The sequence below is a fragment of the Poecilia reticulata genome, chromosome 1, assembly GCF_904066995.2.
Source record: "Poecilia reticulata chromosome 1, P_reticulata-male-v2, whole genome shotgun sequence".
Lineage (NCBI taxonomy): Eukaryota > Metazoa > Chordata > Actinopteri > Cyprinodontiformes > Poeciliidae > Poecilia > Poecilia reticulata.
This window is the reverse complement of record NC_088830.1, coordinates 12,085,212-12,105,408: the sequence shown is the minus strand read 5'-3', so window position 1 is coordinate 12,105,408 and position 20,197 is coordinate 12,085,212. Positions and strand designations below refer to the sequence as shown.

Here is a 20,197-nt window from a genome sequence, read left to right as displayed (position 1 = left end):
GAATGGATTGTAATCTCCATCCAAAGTGGAACAGATATCGACGAGGAGACAATGCTGATGACATACGGCACAACCTGACTGATGTCAGGGACTGAAAGGCCAGCTGAAGGTCACAGGTGATTGGATTACAGAGAGTTCTGTTGACACCAGTTCTCGCATCATCCTTTTTCTGCCAGCATTGTTGCCCCTAAAGGTTACCAGTTTTATCTCTGAGGATGCTGATAAGTGGAAGTGAGGCTCTGAAGCCTTTAAAAAGTGATGAGACCATCCAAAAAAAATAAATAAAAATCCTGCGCCACAGAGACATTCATTCTGTCAGCATGTTGAAAGGAGCCCTGTTGACATTAGGCCTGTTCTTGGTATTTGTGCACCTTGCACAGTGTACCGACGGTCATTCCTCATTTTATGGGGTAAAACTGTGCGGAAGAGAGTTCATACGAGCCGTCATTTTCACATGTGGTGGTTCTCGCTGGAAAAGAAGCACGGAAGACTCAGGTAAGATAATAAAAATTCACTTTGAATTTATGGCTATTTTCATCATTCAAATTCAGATCTTCTTTACTGTCCCTAAAAGGGAAACAATTGCATTGACAATCATAGCAAAAAGAAAGAAACAAACAAAAACAACAACCAGTAATCAATAAAATAGTAAAACAATGTTTAAAGTAGTTTATTAAGAGGAATAAAAATCGATAGAAAACCAAACAAAAATAACAGCAACAAGAAAAGATAAAGAAAGTTCAAAGTGAAAATTAAACATCTGATGTAATTGCACATGTAATGAATGTGCAAGTATTTCTTTGACTCCCTTTCTTGGGGAGGAGGTATATTTTTTTTGAAAGAAGAATAAATTATAAAAAGGGACCAATCATTTGGCCAGAGAACAAAATTGACCAGTTTTTCTTGAATGGCAATCTACTGGTCAAATAGTTAAAAATCTGATCATTTTCCCCCTATTCATTAAATATACCAAAACTAATAATTTTCCTTCTAAAACCTCATCAAACAAAACAACAACCTGCAAGTGCTGTGGGCATGTGGCTTGATTCAATACATTGGGGTAAATCTTGCATTTCTTTATTTTTAGTTGGACTAAAAACTACTACTTCCATCAAATTTGCAGCTCTAGCCTTAAATAAAACCTTCAATCTGTACCAGCCAGGATAAACATCATCAGCTCATCTCTAACAAGTTCCTTGAAAAGCTTTCTGCAAGCCTTTCCTGTCACTGCAACGCATCGCGCAATGCTGCTGTTCACCGGCTTTTTAACAGGCACCAATCACAAAATTGGACAGACATTTTTGCTTTGTAAAAGATCGAGATGAAAGGAGATTGTACAGAATGTCCCACTTGATTATGTGACACTTCTTTAGAATAAAACCACTGAAGCATTTTTTTTTTCCATTAAATGTTTTCAATTTGCACACAAAACAAAATACCTGAAGGGTCATTTTTGTAGATTGCAGGAATGTTGTAGTTACCCTGGATCAGGTTTTTGTTAGTCACTGTCTTGAAGAACCTACCATAATCAGTCATTTCTACAGCTAAAAAGAAATGACTGATGTAGGAAGAAAATGATTGATATGTCCTTAATTAATTAGTAATTAACTAGTTAAAGGGTTAACTAGTTTGATATTTTTCTTCCTGAGTGAAACACTTGATGTGAAAAGAAACTAAATTTAACTGGTTTGGAAAGCAGCCACGTGAAATGTTTCATGTTACTCAGCTTTAGTTTTACGTTAGTCACTCAGACTGGAAGTGCTTTTGCTCTCAACAAACATCTCAATTATTAAAAGATTCTTGCAACATCTATCTGTGTGGCTGTGTAACGTCAAAGCGGATTATTTGCATAATCCGCTTTGACGTTCTTGATTTGTTTTAAGATGGTTTTAGTTCGCTTTAGTCTTGAATCCTCTTGGGAATGTCGATGCCTTCAGCCACAGGACCAACTAACTAACCTGGATTTAGAATAAACGAAAACACTAAGATAGCCATCTACTGCAGGTGAAATAGGAACCGCTTATAAAATTTTAAGAGAGACAAAGGAAGTGGATGCTGCATGATTCTATAAAGTCTGTCACAACTTGATGGCTAACTTCTCCATCCTGTAGCGGACTGACTCACTATAACTGTGCCATCAGCAAATTTCAGGAAATTCCTGAGTGTGGCAACTTTTGCTGTCGTTAAAATATAAAAACACACAAAAGCAGAAAAAAATAACACTCTCCCTGTAGAGAGCCAGTGACCAACATCACCGTGCTTTGTGATGTCAAACCAGGATTTTGATACATGTTCTCCTTTTAATCAGGCCTTATTGGTGAGGAAATCCTGGATCCGTGGCGGGCGAATCTAGTCCCTCAGCTTTCTGAGCAAGATCCTGCTAATTCCCAAGCACTGAAAGATCAAGTGATGAATGCTGTTGGGTTCAGCCGCTCAGCTCGCTCTCCGCTCTCAGAGGAATTGCTGGAGGCTCTGCGGGGGGCAGGCAGGAAAGGACGGGAAGTAGAGTTCGGACTGTCCAACGCTTGCTGCAAGTGGGGCTGCAGCAAGAGTGAGATCAGCTCTCTTTGCTGAAGATGATTTACCCTCCTTAACTGACTGACATGCAGATTTTTTTTTAAAACTCCGTGTTAAAACTAATGATTTTCCATATATTCATGAAAAAAATGTTACTGTGACTGTCATATGCTGAAAAAGTGTTTAATAAAGCTTTGAGTTATTGATTTAGAATCTGTTCCTTTGAAAAGAACAAATGTGATATTTCATGCAATTAAAGGTGTTTCCACTTACACAAAATCTTGTTTCACAAACGGTGTTGTCGAGGATTTCAAAATAAAGGAAGGAGTGATGACAATACAGAGAAGACGTAAATGAGTTTAGAAAAGACACAATTTGTTATGAAATATAATTTTGTCCTGCAAGTCACAACTCGGGTGCCTTTTATTATTGCAGATTTGTTGTGTGCTTCAATAAGCTCCTTGTGTTTTCCTACCTTTATTTTTAAACAGGAGCACCTCAAGTAAGAAGAACATAAGAAATCATTCAACTGATCTGAAGTATTAAGTGAAATCCTGCCTTTTATGTATGAATTTGTGCTTTCAGGGACAATTCTAGAGATGCCAGTATGCAATAACCAGTCAAGCAAAAACAAAGAACAAACCCTTGTTTTAAATAAGAAAACAAGGTATCACATAATAGCATCATTAAAGCAAAATATACATGCTTAAATACAAAGTGTGATTATTAATTATTAGTATATTTATTATAAATGAATATTTGTCTAATTTGTCTAGTTTATTTCATCCAAATGAGCATCAAACCAATACCTGTTGCATGTAGATGTTAATCAGGTTTGAACTACGGTAATCAGAACCTGGCGCCATCTAGTGGCCAAGAGTAAAGCTCAAAAGAAGTCATATACAGTATTCACGAAATTAAACGCGCAGCGTATTTTTGTACCAAAAAGATACATTTTAAAAACCGAACAGCCACACTTACAATAAGAAAAAGGCAGTTATTTTAAAACATGTCTTACTGCGTAATCACCTGGTTCAGCTCTGTTGTCTACGGAAGCCGGCAGGAATCAAACAGGTCACCCGGCTTGATCGCAAGGCATGCAATCTCTGTCATACACAAGCTAGCGTAACAAATACACAGACCTAAAGAGACTACAGCTTTTTTTTTACACAGCCACACAGATAGATGCGATATTTTGTTTAATGTTAGTTTTTTACAGCGTGACTGCACTCTTTTCCGTACAAATATAAAACCAGCATACCGGAGTAACCAGGTAAAATCTTTCGCGCTACTTTCATACAGATGCTAGCTAGACATGCTACATGTTCTAGCTTTGGGTTGATGTCCGGTTGTTTATATCATGCACATGAAAGCCTTTCTGTCATTGGTGTTAATTACACGTTCAGATATACAGTACAGTGGCCGGGAATATGTGTAATTTACCCCTTATAGCCGTTCAGAACTAGTGAATACGCATTTTAACCCATGTTGACGTTAAGCTAGCTTGCTAGCTGTCTCAGAGACATTGCGCCGTCTGGGCCTCATGGAGAAAACACTCCACAGCTCTTAGTTTATAACTTATTAGAACTTACCGAAGCTAATTAACCGTAGTTTAGCACTCGCTTGTATTATTTTTGGGATTCATACATCAGAAAACAGGAAATGCTCCTAGCCACTCATGCTATCAAACCGGGTTCTCGATAGTATTTACAGCCTATTTTCATTTTTTGAGTATTTCAAAAGCCAGTTTCTGTTTGAGGCAGATAATATAACGGAGTGGCTTCCTTGTTTTCTACGTACAGATGTGAGTGAGAGCACTTAGAGGCGTTGTTGTCGTGCCTTTCAGACAGCTCATCAATGTGTTATCTTCACAGGATGGAGTGGCAGCCAGACGAACAGGGTCTGCAGCAAGTGCTTCAGCTGCTCAAAGATTCCCAGTCCCCAGACACAGCCACTCAGAGAGCTGTGCAAGAAGTATCCTTACCTCTCAGTCTGTGCGGAAATTTAACCATGTCTAAATGGATGCCTGGTGTAAAGCTGCTTTGCGGTGTTGCCTCACTGCAAAATGTTTGGTGCAAACCCAAGCTGGACCTTTTCAGAATGGAGTTTGCATGTTTTGTGTGCAGGCACTCCAGCATCTCCCAAAAACCCAGGGTTTCTATGTAAGCTGGAAAAGTATGGAATTTGATTCAAGTATTTTCGAGGTCTGAATTAGTATGGAAAAAGAAATGTAATCATTTAACTGTGCAGTGAGACATATATTTTATCATATGTACATTTATTAAATTGCCTTTTTCATGGCTAAAGTGATTGAAATCTCTGGAAGTTGGAGTCTGGAAAAGTCTAGAACTTGGATATGTCAAATGTGCCAAGTGTAAAAATAGGTAACATATGTTAAGTGTATACATGTTTATTTATCCTATGTCTCTTTCATGGATCCCAGTAATTTGCCTCAGCACCACTCTTGAGTAAGATTTATCAAACATAGAAGATGCATACATAGCAAACAGAGGCCTAAAGGTGCATTCACACCAGCCCTGTTAATTCTGCTTTCATCTAATTTTAGTTTATCTAGAAAGTCTGATTTGTTTGGGGAAGTGGGAATCGTACTCTGATGCAGACCAAAAAGGCAAACTCTGGTCCACCTAAAAACCTAGATCTCAGCTTGGGTGAAGTGAACTCTGGTGCAGTTTGAATGCATTTGAATGCCAAGTGGACCAGAGGCTTTAACAAAAGCAGAAAGTGGACTACTGCACAGGCAATTCTTGGTAAATTCACCAAAACATGCGCAAGACTCCTATGCCAGAGGGAGAGATGGTTTGTGGTCTTTTACCAAGACTAAAGAGAAATACAACCGTTAAAATCAGACACTACTCTGTTTTTGTTTGCATTTCACGAAGAATGAAGTTGTGCTCATGTCTTCAGAAGTTTTTGTGTTGTTTCCTTCAGTGGTTCTTGGTGCAGCGCCACCACAGGCGATGGAGGGAACCGGTTTTTCAAAGGGTTTAGTTTGTTTGACAGTGTGATGTGAAAGCGAACCGCACCAGCTGAAAACGTAATGAATGTTGCCACTTTGGTCCTCAATCGAACAGAGTTTACCGGACTGTGAGGCGTGAAAACACCCATCATTAGATGAGGGTGTGAGGATGTTTGTGCCAAATGTGGATGGTTGGACTCCTTAACCGATGCCCCAGAAACTGGAGCAGCTTAACCAGTTCCCTGACTTCAACAACTATCTCATCTTTGTCCTCACCAGCCTCAAGTCTGAGGGTATGATTGAGTTAAAAAAAAAAAACATTCAATTGTCAATATTGCCGACCTTTCTTTTCAGCGGTTATAGCGTCATGCTAATATTTCAAGTTCTGTATCTAACATCCTGCTTCTCGCACGGTAAAACGCTGTTTCATCCTCTCTCTCTGAAGACGAACCCACTCGCTCTCTCAGTGGTCTGATTTTGAAGAACAATGTGAAGGCTCACTACCAGAACTTCCCCCCTAACGTGGCTGACTTCATCAAACGAGAATGCCTCAACAACATCGGAGATCCGTCGCCACTTATCAGAGCTACAATTGGTGAGGGTGTGGCAGAAAGGGGGAAGGTGGGAGGGGTGGGAGAAAACCAAAAAGAAGAAGCGTTACCCTGTAGTGATTGTGAGTCAGTCTGCCATGTGGGAGGCTGACTTGTTACACAGAAAAGTTGCTGTGTGGGTGCTCAAAACAGTGTTTTGCAGATGTTTATAGCTGTAGAAGGCTGTGTTGTGTTAAATAATCCAGAACTTTCAGCTGCAGGTTTATTTAATTTTTGTCTTCTTCGTCATGAAGGGATTTTGATCACAACCATAGCCTCTAAAGGAGAGCTGCAGACTTGGCCGGAGCTCTTGCCTCAACTTTGCAATCTGCTCAACTCTGAGGACTACAACACCTGCGAGGTACGGCCTCCGCACGACTTACTGGGACCGGTTTCTGATTGTTCATTTGATTTGATCACTCTGGTTTCCACGTTCTTTCAGGGTTCTTTTGGAGCGCTGCAGAAAATCTGCGAGGATTCGTCCGAGCTGTTGGACAGCGACGCTCTGAACAGACCCCTCAACATCATGATCCCCAAGTTTCTCCAGTTCTTTAAGCACTGCAGCCCCAAGATCAGGTTGGTAAACCTCTGTTGTTTTTCCTGTCGTGCCCCTTCTCCTTTATTCAGTCTAATTTAAGTAAGCTCTTGGTTTGGTTTTCCTTTAGGTCCCATGCTATCGCTTGTGTGAACCAGTTCATCATTGGACGAGCTCAAGCTCTGATGGATAACATTGATACTTTTATTGAGGTGAGGGATACAAACATTTCATCTGGCTCGTTCTGCAGAGTAGAGCGTTTTAGCTGAACTTAGTGTTGAACTGAAGAGTTGATTTAACTTTTGGAAGACACAATCCTGATTTAATATACTCGGATTCATATTTATTGAACGGTTTTAGAAAACGAAAGCGGTGAAAGAGTTGCTGCTGTCTGTATGAACAGAAAAAAAACAACATATTTTAAGTATTCTAAGCAAATCTAAGATGGCAAAGAGGCCAAGCAGAGCATATGAAATAGCTTTTTTATCGTGCTGCTGAATTAAAAACACGACTTCAGGCTTGTTGTTTCAAGATGTCTAGAGAATGCTGTTAAGAAATATCCAGAATGTTATTAAAAAACTTCAGAAAATCAAAAAAAATTACAGGAACCCTGGACATTGCATAAAACGTTTACCTTGACTAATGTGGGGGAACGCAGCAGATTAGGTTCCACATTACCCCAAACCTTATTTTACCGTCTTCTTCTCCAGCTCCTCCTTCACTTAATCCATTCATCCTTCTTCTTCTCTCCTTTCGCAGAGTCTGTTTGCCCTGGCCGGCGACGAAGACAGTGAGGTGAGGAAGAACGTCTGCAGGGCTCTGGTCATGCTGCTGGAAGTTCGCATCGACCGCCTCATCCCACACATGCACAGCATCATCCAGGTGAGGCAACCATTGGATCTTCTGTCACCACCGCCATCGTAGATACGGTCCTCCTCCTCTTCCTCACCGCCAGCCATTATGTTTCTTTCTTTCTGCAGTACATGCTGCAGCGAACGCAGGACCCCGATGAGAACGTGGCTCTGGAAGCCTGCGAGTTCTGGCTCACTCTGGCTGAGCAGCCCATCTGTAAAGAGGCCCTGTCTGGACACTTGGTCCAGTAAGTCAAGATGTGCTGACAGATGGATTGAGGTAATGATGAAGGAGGAGCTCACCTGATTTAAATCCTTTTTTTTAATTTTTTTTTTTTAAGACTGATTCCTATCTTGGTGAACGGGATGAAATATTCAGAGATTGACATCATCCTCCTAAAAGTAAGCAGCTGTTGTTAAATCAAATGCTTCCTCCACACAAACTCTGCCCTTAGAAGAATCTAGTTTACTTCAAACTTAATCTTCATCGTTCTCCAGGGAGACGTCGAAGAGGACGAGACGATTCCTGACAGCGAGCAGGACATCAAGCCTCGCTTCCACAAGTCTCGCACCGTGACTCTGCAACACGAGGGTGGGGAGGGCGAGGAGGGCGAGGACATAGACGATGACGAGGATGATGACGACGACACGTTGTCTGACTGGAATCTTCGTAAGCTTTCACACCGGCTTTCTTTTGCTTTTCTTTGTTCGTTTGGGGAGGTGTGAACGTGCAGTCGAGTTCTGATGAGGACCAAAAAAAAGCTGAGGTCTGGTCCGCCTGAAAACCTAGATCTGAGTTCAGTTGAAGTGAGCTCTGGGGCGGTTCAAATGCATATTAATCCCAAGCGGACCAGAGTTTGCTCCAAAAGCAGGAAGCAGGCTATCGCGCAGGACAGTCTGGATAAAGAGAGAGAGAGGGAACATGTTTTCAAAGAGTTTGATTTGTTTGACTGTGCCGTGTGAAAGCACTGTTATCAAACGGGAATGATGACAGTGCGGTAACTTGTTACATTTTCACCAACTGAAAATGTAACAAGTGTTGTAATTTTGGTTCTCAATCGAACCGAGTCTACTGGAGTGTCAGGTGTGAAAATATTCTTAAACATCTGAAGTATGGAAAATATTTCTATTTCAAAACTTTTTACCTGTCCAGTTGTCTGTCTTCACTGTTTCTTGTTTTTTCTCCTCTGTTTTCATCCATTGTTAAAAAGGAATTACAGTAGGTTTGAATGACAAAATTCCTGATTTTCTCATTAGAAGCCCAAGTTATGTTAGATGTTACCATTAATTTTATTGGGTTTTATGGCATAGATCAATAAAACGTGGTGAATGACAGTGAAGAGGACAGCAGAAATTTTTCACCAGAAGTTTTTTTTTCTAATCTCGTCCGTCGGTCTCTGACTCCCAGGAAAATGCTCGGCTGCGGCCCTGGACGTTCTGGCCAACGTGTTTCGTGAGGAGCTGCTTCCACATCTCCTGCCTCTGCTCAAAGGCCTGCTGTTCCATCCTGACTGGGTCATCAAGGAGTCTGGCATCTTGGTGCTGGGCGCCATCGCTGAGGGTTAGACACAGACTCAAAAATCACATTAAAATATAAATTTTAACATAAAACAGGAAGAAATGTAAGCTCTCGTCCTCTTCAGGCTGCATGCAAGGAATGGTTCCCTACTTGCCAGAGCTGATTCCTCATCTCATCCAGTGCTTATGCGACAAGAAGGCTCTGGTGCGCTCCATCGCCTGCTGGACGCTGAGTCGCTACGCCCACTGGGTGGTCAGCCAGCCCCCCGACGCCCACCTCAAGCCCCTCATGACCGAGCTTCTCAAACGCATCCTGGATGGGAACAAAAGGGTGCAGGAGGCGGCGTGCAGGTGCGGCTCTCAGCTTTCCTCTGTGCTCTTCTTCACTTCCTGCTCAGTCATCTTCCTCACCCATATCCTGTTGGCCACAGTGCCTTCGCCACGCTGGAGGAGGAGGCGTGCACCGAGCTGGTGCCGTACCTCAGCTTCATCCTGGACACGCTGGTATTCGCTTTCGGGAAATATCAGCACAAGAACCTGCTGATCCTCTACGACGCTATAGGAACGCTGGCTGATTCTGTGGGACACCACCTCAACCAGCCTGTGAGCTCAGCGGTCACACACACGCACACACACACGCACACACACACACACACACACACACACACACACACACACACACACACACACACACACACACACAGCTTGGGACTGAAACATTTTGCTTTTCTGGGTTTTTTTTATTTATTTATTTTTTTTTGAAGGAGTACATCCAGAAGCTGATGCCGCCTCTGATAGCCAAATGGAACGAGCTGAAGGACGAGGACAAAGACCTCTTTCCTCTGCTGGAGTGTCTGTCGTCGGTTGCCACGGCACTGCAGAGCGGCTTCCTCCCGTACTGCGAGCCTGTGTACCAACGCTGCGTGACCCTGGTCCAGAAAACGCTGGCTCAGGCCATGGTGAGCCGCGTCATAGCATTTTACCGAAACACGCTGGTTTTAATAGTCGGGATTCGTGTGGGTGCTTGAATTTCAATTAGGTTTTTTCAGGGTTTGGAACGTGCTTGAAATACTTGATATTCAAACTGCAGTTAAGTTATTAAGTCCATAATAGAGAATTGCAGCTGTCATTTTTGTTTCATTTCTGTTGTTTTTATCGGCAAAGTGTGGTGCTGGAAAAGTTTGGAAACTTACCTTGAAAGTGCTTGAAGTTTACTGGGTTAAAGCGTGTGAAGTATGTATAGTTGTATGAAATGAGACCCGCTGTGTTGGCGTTTCTCAGATGTACAGTCAGCAGCCAGACCAGTACGAAGCACCAGATAAGGACTTCATGATTGTGGCCCTGGACCTATTAAGCGGCTTGGCTGAGGGACTCGGGGGCCACGTCGACACGCTGGTGGCCCGCAGCAACATCATGACCCTGCTGTTCCAGTGCATGCAGGTGAGAGTGGATTTCATCACCTTCGCATCCCATCTAGTCTGAGAAAGCAGCTTCAGGTCTTTATTACGTGGAATTATGAAAAATGTGTTCATATCTTCCCTTTCTATAATTTTTATTACAGAAAAAGTGTTTAAACTCTTTCACATTTTGTCGCATTACAACCACAGCATTTTTTTGATTTGGGTTTTTATGTGAAAGACCAAAACAAATTGTTGGACACTTGTGAAGTAGGTGGTCTTTTGGGGCATCATTCGGCAGTGGTGGAGCAGGAACATACTCATAGTGGTGATCAGGATGGGACTGGTGTGATGGCCAACAATTAATTGGCACTAGGGCCACTTCGGAGAACAACATCCGTATTTTCCAAATAATTCACTAAATCTAGAAAATATTTTTTGGAAGCTGATAAATAAATGCCATCACCGCTGCCTCCAATTGTTTTGGAGGGGAACTGCTTGTTCTGGTGGTCTACTGGTGAGTTACCTCCATATTGGAACAACCAATTGCCTGACCGGGGGGTCCAATGATTGTCCAGGGGTTAGGGGCCATGGCCACCCCATAGGAACCCCCTGGCTCCGCCCCTGCATTTTGGGGTCTTGACCAAGCTCAGTCAAATAAAGCAGAGAGCATCTATCTGCCACAGATTCTTATGTAAATCTACATCCATCCATCTTGTTGAGATTTATTGATGCTCTAATTGAACAAACAAAGAAGAAAATAGTAAAACTAACAATCATGACAATGCCGACAGTTGTGGGAGGTTTTAAACTTTATTAATCGTAAGCTAATTGCAACAACGATAAATCATAATTCTTATCATGACAAGTAGCTCATCATGACAAATTATAAACAATATGATAAATGCCTACCGCTAGGTTCAAGGCACGTTGAAGGCTTTTGAGAAGGCAGTTTTATCCCCAGACTCGTTTACTTGGTGTAGAAAAATATACAACTGAGTTTTTCCAGATATACATATAGAAGCAGATAGACTGACCAGCCCTTCTCTATTCTGCAAGGTTGGTCCATTCATCCATTTATTGATCTGTCCACCATGCGTTTGTCCATCCATGATGTAAAAATATGTAGGAAACCTAGATATTTTAGCTCTGATCAGTCCCAGGTAGTCAGTGGATGTGCCATTAACCCATTTCAGGTCAGCAGATTTTGTTTATGTCGGCCTTTGTTTGTGTGTTTTTGTTTCAGGATACGATGCCTGAGGTGAGGCAGAGTTCATTTGCTCTGCTGGGTGACCTGACCAAGGCCTGCTTCCCTCACGTCAAACCGTGTATCGGTAATTATCCCCTTCTCTTCCTCCCTAACACCACACTCAGCTTATTAAAGGTGCTTGAGAACAACTTCACATAGTGGGTTTTTTGTGAAACGTGACCATAAAAAGTTAGGGAAAAAATTACACAAATCTGGATGATTTTTTTTTTTAATGACATCTTTGTCCTTTAGCTGAATTCATGCCGATCCTCGGGACAAATCTGAACCCAGAATTTATCTCCGTGTGCAACAACGCCACCTGGGCCATAGGGGAGATCTGCATGCAGATGGGTCAGTACCAGCATCTCGATGCTCCTAGTTTAAACTTTAGATATTGTGCGTCTGACCTTGTTCTTTCTTCTCCCATCAGGAGTGGAGATGCAGCCATACATAGCTATGGTTCTAAATCAGCTGGTTGAGATCATTAACCGACCCAACACACCCAAAACCCTGCTGGAAAACACAGGTGTGTAGACGTTTGCTCCTCATGCACTGCTCCCGGCTAACACCTTTGTTACTCGCTTAACGCCATCTGTGCTTGTGTTGCAGCCATCACCATCGGCAGACTGGGTTACGTTTGCCCTCAGGAGGTCGCCCCCATGCTGCCGCAGTTTATCCGACCCTGGTGGGACGCCTCGCTTTTCGCGTGTATCGCAGCTGTGGGAAAACGGTAGAAATCTGCTGCTCATTGCTCTCTTGTTGACGTCCTCCAGGTGCACGTCTCTCCGCAACATCCGAGACAACGAGGAGAAAGACTCTGCCTTCCGAGGGATTTGCATAATGATTGGTGTGAATCCCGGAGGCGTGGTGCAGGTGAGGCGTAGTCCGCTGCAGATGTACGCGTCGCCCAGTTACCGTCTGTCGAATTACACCTGCTGCACCTTTTTCTGATGCCCAGGATTTCATCTTCTTCTGTGACGCCGTGGCCTCCTGGGTGAACCCTAAGGATGATCTGAGAGACATGTTCTACAAGGTATGTAGCAGGATGACCCAGACAACATAAACCTCTGCAGATGAATAGGCCTGTCATAATAACACATTTCAGTGGTTTATTGTCCCAGAAATTATTGCAATGAACAGTAATATTGGCGCCTTGTCACCATTTTCAAGTCATATATTTAGGATAGTGTAAGAATGCAAGTTCCCTCGCTCACTAATAAACTTTAACTTTGTGCACAAAACTCCACACTGAACTGGAATACATTTCAAATATGTCAAATAAAACTTAGCAATCAAAAACAATAAATTAAAAAAGAAATAGGAACCACACTCAACCGAAACTTTAAATAAAATGCATTGTAAAATTTTTGTAAACAAAAAAATGTTAATAATCAAAATCTAAATTATCACGCTCATTTTAATTTTTTATTTGATTAAGCAGAGTGTCCACTCTTCCTTAAAAAGTCTTAAATTCATTAGAAACTATGTAAATTGACCTTAAACATGTTAGTCACAGGTCTTAAATTTCTTGCAGGACTATTTAACCTCATATATTCAATATAGTTTATTAACTGCAGAATAGTGGCCCTTGAGGACTGGAGTCTGACACCCATATGATATTTTTCTGTCAGTCAGTAGTTTGAGTCACACGCAGACGTCTTCATTGCTTTCTGTGACTTGAAGCTACTGCTAACTAGCTGCTAACATACAGTATATTTGCTAGGTAGCTATCTAGCTTTTTGCATTCATCTTGGGTAAGTGCAAATTTATTGCCAGTTTGCTGGACGAAGTTCGTCTTTGCCTGTACAACGCTATAGTCGTTCTGTGCAAAAAAGCTTCGCACTATTATGAGATCAAACTCACGAATCCATTCGCATGATTAGGTCTCATAATAGTCTGAAAAAGTCTGAGCTAATGAAACCTGCAGAAATGTTGTTAGATGATTAATTGCTTGTTGCTATAGGCTTATAACATCAACATAAGTTAAACATAAAAGGTGTTTCCCTTGTACCCTCGACATCGTTTGTTTATTTTATTTTTACATTTAATAATCCTAATTTAAATCTTTAAAGTCTCCTGAATACGTTCTCTTTGCTCACACATGTTGGATTTGCTGATGGTCTCCACAGATCCTTCATGGCTTCAAGGAGCAGGTCGGGGAGGAGAACTGGCAGCAGTTTTCAGAGCAATTCCCCCCACTGCTAAAGGAGAGACTGGCAGCCTGCTATGGCGTTTAGGTTCTCCACACCCACCCAATAGGTAAGCCACCACAAATCGAGCTAAAGTAAAGAAAAACTGCACCGTTGCTCCGTTAAAGTCTTCATGTTGTTTTGTGTTTTTTGTCTTCAGGTGAGCCAGCAGGAGGAGGGTGAATGGGAAACTCATCCATCTGTGTATTGCACGGCCCTGATCTGGGGGGAGGGAGAGGGACGCTTTTGGCCGCTCCCCCTGATGGACGGCCCCCACGCCCTATGTGTTTGTCCATAGAGGGAGGGTGCGCGGGTGGGAGGGAGGGACAGGGGGGACACCTCTAGATTAACTAGGCAGGGACCTGACACAGAAAAAAAAAACAACAACTAACTGGTAGGGACAGATAGAGGAGGAGGAGACCAGCTGGAAAAGAGAGCAGCACAGAGAAAAGTTCAGGGACAGACAGGGAGGGGATTCACTAACAAGGCAGGGACAGCAGGCGGGAGAAAAGCTTGTTTCCTGGCTGGAACGACAGGGAAAGTTAGGATTTTAATGGGATTCTTAAACTTAAACGAGTAGCTGGTTGCTCAACAGACGCTCAGACATTAAGTTGTACATGCAGTACCTGGGACAGACTGTGGGTGGCACTGTGGTTTAGACTTTTTACAGACCTACTACACGTAGCTAGGGACAGACAGGTAAAAAAAAAAAAACAACCTCTCTAATAACTTCATTTTTCTGGGGGAATAGGATTCAATATCAAATACTCCATCTGTGCTCCACCCGATTCTGCTTCTCTGTAAGATGATCTATCCTCATCCATGTTTCCTACCTTTCATTCTTACCAGAGTGCTGCTTTACAGAGCTATCATCTATCACACATATTGCTGTCTACATGTTTTTTTTCTACCTGATCAAACGAGACAGACAGAGAGAGGGAGAGCGTGGGGAAGACTTTTCCCACCGAAAAAATAAAACAACATTCCTCTGGGAAGGGGGGCTTAGGGCTAACGCTTCTGTTTTCTCACCTGAGCGGGAGGAAATCGTACAAAGAAAACGCATCCTTAGTTTCCAAGGTTCGGCTCAACGCATGCATGTTGCAAGTTTGTAAATCCTGATTTCGGCATTCTTTAACAGTGTGTGAAATGTGTATTGTTTTTATTTTTTTGTATTTGTTTTTGGACATGGTACCGAGCTAAAACTTGACTCCCCACCGCAATGTCCTTGGCACCTGTTGACTGTGACCAAGTGTTTGTGTGTGTATGTGTGTGTGCGCGCATGTGACTGAGTGTGTGTATGTGTCTGTCTACATTTGTGTTGATATCCATTTGATGCCATATTGATATCTTAAGTAAAATTGATTGGTTGTGATCTTTATAATGTTTTATAATTGGTCTTTTTTTTTTTCTTTTTTTTTTTGCTGCTACTGATGAGTTTTGTTTCTGTAGTGAACTGAAATTCACACACTTAACACAAAAATTGAATTGATGCTATATTCAGTGACTGTTAAGTTGTTTTTTTGCACTTTTTATTTTATTCAGTTTTTTTTTTATTTTATTATTTGTATGGTATATTTTTTTTAAACCTCACCCATATGATATGTCTTGACCCTAATGTCAGTGTTTGTCATACTGTGTTGCACTGTGAAATTAAGTGTCTTTGACTGGCAAAAATATCTCAATACTAAATGGCAAATAAAAGCAAATTTGTGAAACTGCGACTAATCCGCACTTTTACAATTACTAACCTTGCCATAATGTTGTGTGTGTGTGTGCGTGCGTGTGTGAGATCCTGCATGAAAGAGAGTGCATGAGATTTAGTATTTACCAATAAGCATGTTTGACGGAAGAGTGTGATAAGGTTAAAAGAAGGGATGTAGCCTGCCTCAGCGTAGTTTGTATGCATGCTCTGTCTTTCCACAGTAAAGATGTACAGTGCCTTGCAGAAGTATTTATACCTCTTCAATCTTTATCCATTTTGTCTGCAAACTACAAACTTTAGTGTATTTTAGTAGAACTTTTTGATAGCCCAACCCAAAGTGGCGCATAGGGATAGACATTTCTGTCCATTCTGCTCTGTAAAGTAGCTTGGTCTTAGACTGAATGGTTAGCAACAACCACAACTACTACTACTCAACTCGAAAATAAATTTCGAGTTGGGTTTAGGTCGGGACTACCCTGGTAAAAACCAGCACTTTGTTCTACACTTCGCTTCATCCAGAGGGTTGGGACTTGATTATTGAGAAGCACTTGCTTCCTGGAGGCGTGGAGTTTGTACCCAGTCGCTAACGTTTGTCCGTGACGTAGCCGTCCTCCACTGCAAAGAGAGAAGTGCCGAGCTGAACGAGGCAGCTGTTAATAGTGATTCAGTATTTAGAAGTGTGGCCAACACGGACTGAACGGCTCCGTTCACTTCCTCTGCTGCCATCGATAAAACTACAGACTACAATTCTGAAACAGCACAGAAAACTGACGTCATTGTTCACAACTTCTACTTCTGTTCACTGATTTTCCTGGTCAAAAATCTACCAGGGAGAATCCCCTTCAATAGGAGAAAGCCCAGAAGGAGCAGTGAAGAGAGATTGGAATTTAGAAACCTTTGGCCAGGCTAGGTTGGGACTTTGACTGGGCCATATTTTACTCAGTCTCGAGTCTTTTTGTAGCCTCTAACTCACAGGTGTCAAACTCCAGTCCTGACGGGCCCCTGCCCTGCAACTTTTACATGTAATAGAATAATTAGGTCATTAGCAGGCCTCTACACAAGAGGGGGGTAATTAAGCCATTTCATTCCAGTGTTTTGTACCTGTGGCACATCTGAAAACTGCAGGATAGTGGCCCTTGAGGACTGGAGTCTGACACCCCTGCTCTAACTGGCTTTCTTCCAGTATTCTCCCGAATTTGGCTCTATTTTCCTCTCAGGTCTGACTAGCTTCCTTTGCCCTGCTGAAGATCCCCTCAGCATCATGCTGACAACTGCTGCTCTGAAATGAGTAGCAGTTGTCGTGTTGAGATGCTCCAATCAGAGCTGTAGATCTCTGTGACTCATCCAGAGTCTCCATGAGCCTCTTGTAAGATTTTACAGTGACATGATGTCCTTTACGTTGAGTGTCAACCCTTTTTTCATTGATTAAACAAAGCTCAGTGGGACTTTCACAGCTCAACATATTGTTTTACAACACATGGCTGTGCGTCTGCTGAGACCGTGATACAAACTACTCCTCCCTTCAAAGCTCTTGAGAACAGTTGTAAACAGCATAATGGCAGCGTTGTTGCGATGACATGCTGAAGATGGAGAGTTGAAGAAAGTAGTAGCTTTTTAAAGAGACAGAGGCCAATTTCAAAGTAGTTTGTGATGTCAAATTTCTTTGATGTCATGTTTGATATATGCAGCATTTTTATAACCCCGGAAGCTAACAGTCACTTGATTGTGCTACAAAATAATGTACTTCCTCTTTAAACGTCTCCAGAACTTTTTTCCCTGACCCGTCTGTTCCATATACGTATATGCACAGTGCACCACACTTTTCAGATATTCAGCTTTTAAAAGTTAAAGCAATCTCTCGATACCTTTTCACTTCACAATTACACACTACTTTGTGTCAACCCATCAAATACCATTCCAATGAATAGGTGCATCAACACTGGTGTGGGCTTGTAAGAGGACAAAATGTGGCAAAGCTCAGCAGGTATGAATACTTTAGCAAGGCACCGTATGGGTGTGTGTGTGCAGTGGTGCATGTTTGGTGTATGTTTCAGAGTAATATGCCCTTTACACACCAACACACCACCTCGACTCACAAGCAGAAAGGGACGGTACATCCAGATAAAAAGCTAGGACACTGCCAAAGAGCAATAGCCACTAAATTAGAAAGCTGGATTAGAAGCAGACGCCACCAGGAGCGTGATGCGGACACACAGGTACAGCCGGACTGTAAGGATGATTTCTGATCACGATTCTGCCAGCAAAATTCAACACAGGGAAGTGTGTTCATTTTATTTTTATGTTGATTTTTTATTATTTTTAATTTTTGGCTCATAGATATTTAGATGTAGACAAAATGTTGGCGCTTGATTTGACCTAGACTGTGACCATTAAGGTAATTGAACCAATCATCCGTCACTTAAAATGGGAGACAATCTGAGTCTGTTTCCTTTCTCTCAGTTCGGATTGTGAGGGATTTAAAAAAAAATAAAATAAATGTCTCAGTGGCTCAATATTTTTATGTGATTTCATGTGCTTCTCTGATGTTTTCTAGTTCCATGAGATTTTTGTATTGTGAACTTAACGATACTGTAGGAATCTGGTTATGGACCAGTGATGAATACAAGTAGAGAGAGGAGACATGTTTTTTTTAATTTATGTTTATGTAATAAGCATGATACTAGGTAAGATTTAAACTTTTCACATGAAAAATCAGCCTGATTTATAATAGAGCACAGACTTTTGGTACCTGCCTTTAATCTGTTTCCCTCCATTTATTATGATTTGGGCGTAGAAATGAAATAGTTTTGGGGTGATTTTAATCCTTTTATAGTTTGTGTGTAAAACTGATTGAAAATCCAGCTGGATTGTGGATTACCTGAAATAAATGTTCTTGTCATGCATGCTGAGAAATGGCTGTTATAATTTTTGGTGCTTTTTTTTTTTTTAAGTTAAAGTTTTTTTTTTTAAATTCTGTTCCTGATATATGAACTCTCAAATTAAAAATCAGTGTAAAATGAGGAGTGCACTTTTTCTGACAATCACCTTCACTGTTCAGACATGAAGGTATGATTTTATTATTTATTATTATTATTATTATTATTATTATTATTATTATTATTATTAATTATTATTATTATTCAATATTTGGGTGTAAAAGTTAAAATTTGCAGCATATTTTCTTAAATTCAAACAAGTTTAAGTTTAAGCATCCAACAACAATAATATTTGGAGAAATGTCTCTTACCATGTTGCAGAAAACCCACTTGGGTTTGGTTAAATCAAAAACTTTATGTTATATCTTTTCATATCTTACAAAAAAAACAACAAGATGATGTGTGGATTATTTTAAAATTGGGTTGCTCAGTCGTGTCAAATTTCACCCATCCAACTGACAATGTGTTGAAATTAAAGATGGCTGAACAGTCAGTCATCTTTAAAGGCTAATTATTCCAGCCATTTTGTCCAATGCACCAGTACCACTGGAAGTCAAATAGCCCCAAAGCATGATGCGTCCACCACCTTGCTTTACAGTTGAAACAACTTGGCCAAATCCTTGACAATAAAACCCCTGGCTTATAAAAATATGCATATGATCTCAGTCCCATAGAAAAGTCCTGGTCAGAGCTGGGAAGCACCCAACAAACCGGGCTCAGCTGCACCGACTCTGTAAGGACAGAGTGAGTCAAACTTCCACCAAAACGTTGTGAGAAGCTTCTGGAAGAAGAGCGTGGCTCATGTCATGCTGTTTCAAGGCAGTGCAACAAAATACTCAAGAATTCTGTGAAAACTGAGTTTGAATAAAAGACTTGAAAAATTCCTTTTGTTGTGTTGCCATTTAACGAATAATGTTGGTAATCCTAATTTATGTGAAGCAGGAAAAGTTACTTCAGATTTAAATCAGATCAGATCATAAGGAAAAACAAATACGTAGACTGCCTCATTTGAAAGTGATACAGCTTCGTTAAAATGACCTGAGCCGATAAAATCTTTATCTACTGTGAAACCATCCGGTCTGTGAGTAAACGACCACAGATGTCGAAAATGGACAAAGTGTTACAAGAAGATCCTCTTGTTGCCTGTAGCCTGATGTGTTTTTTTTACCCAGAAGCTCAGGGTGGAGTTTGGGTAGAACCAGGTTAGGAAAGTCCCTGCATTCTTCCATTTCTGTGCTGCCATCACCATTTTGAAGCACTGCTGCAGACAGAGTAGTCTGTGCTGCAAATCTGTGAGAAAGGTTAATGTTTTGAAAGACAAATTAGGCTGCATAAGCAAACAATCCAAACCAACCTGGGCCTTTTCGTAGTACTTCACCTCCTCAGCTTAGAGGCACGTCAGAATGGTCAGATTGTGTGTTCTTTATTAAAATGTAGACAAAGTTATTTCCTGTTTTTCAAAAACAAGCTATTTTGTTTTGAAGACTCATATTGCTTTTATGGTGTTAGACAAAAATTTGCTATACTGGACTGAGGAGATAAAAAAAAAAAAACTCCACAGGGTTATAAAAGTTGCTGACAACTTGACAGGAAGAAGATGTAGGAAATGACCAGGGATCAGAAATTTAACTCTGGTCGCCCCACATCCTCCATATATAGCATCTTGTCCCTGATGCACCACAGACACACACACACGCACGCAAGCGCCCGTGCACGCACGCACGCGCACACACACA

The 20,197-nt window shown here is 41.5% G+C and overlaps 2 protein-coding genes across 2 annotated transcripts; both read left to right on the top strand.

Moving 5' to 3' along the window:
- Positions 1-190: 190 nt before the first annotated feature.
- On the top strand, positions 191-2,723 carry rln3b (relaxin 3b). Its single transcript, XM_008410669.3, has 2 exons — positions 191-495; positions 2,309-2,723. The coding sequence occupies exons 1-2, from the start codon at positions 321-323 to the stop codon at positions 2,572-2,574; spliced, it is 441 nt and encodes a 146-aa protein (XP_008408891.1). The 5' UTR covers positions 191-320; the 3' UTR covers positions 2,575-2,723.
- Positions 2,724-3,567: 844 nt separating this feature from the next.
- tnpo2b (transportin 2b) lies at positions 3,568-15,544 on the top strand. The gene is made up of 24 exons (XM_008410681.3): positions 3,568-3,790; positions 4,392-4,491; positions 5,712-5,787; positions 5,940-6,089; positions 6,339-6,445; positions 6,527-6,660; positions 6,750-6,831; positions 7,379-7,501; positions 7,600-7,718; positions 7,812-7,872; positions 7,969-8,140; positions 8,879-9,031; positions 9,114-9,339; positions 9,420-9,591; positions 9,753-9,947; positions 10,270-10,428; positions 11,632-11,719; positions 11,887-11,985; positions 12,065-12,160; positions 12,244-12,319; positions 12,408-12,507; positions 12,593-12,667; positions 13,764-13,893; positions 13,984-15,544. Exons 2-23 carry the CDS (start codon positions 4,393-4,395, stop codon positions 13,869-13,871), a joined length of 2,670 nt encoding a protein of 889 aa, XP_008408903.1. The 5' UTR covers positions 3,568-3,790; position 4,392; the 3' UTR covers positions 13,872-13,893; positions 13,984-15,544.
- Positions 15,545-20,197: the final 4,653 nt, after the last annotated feature.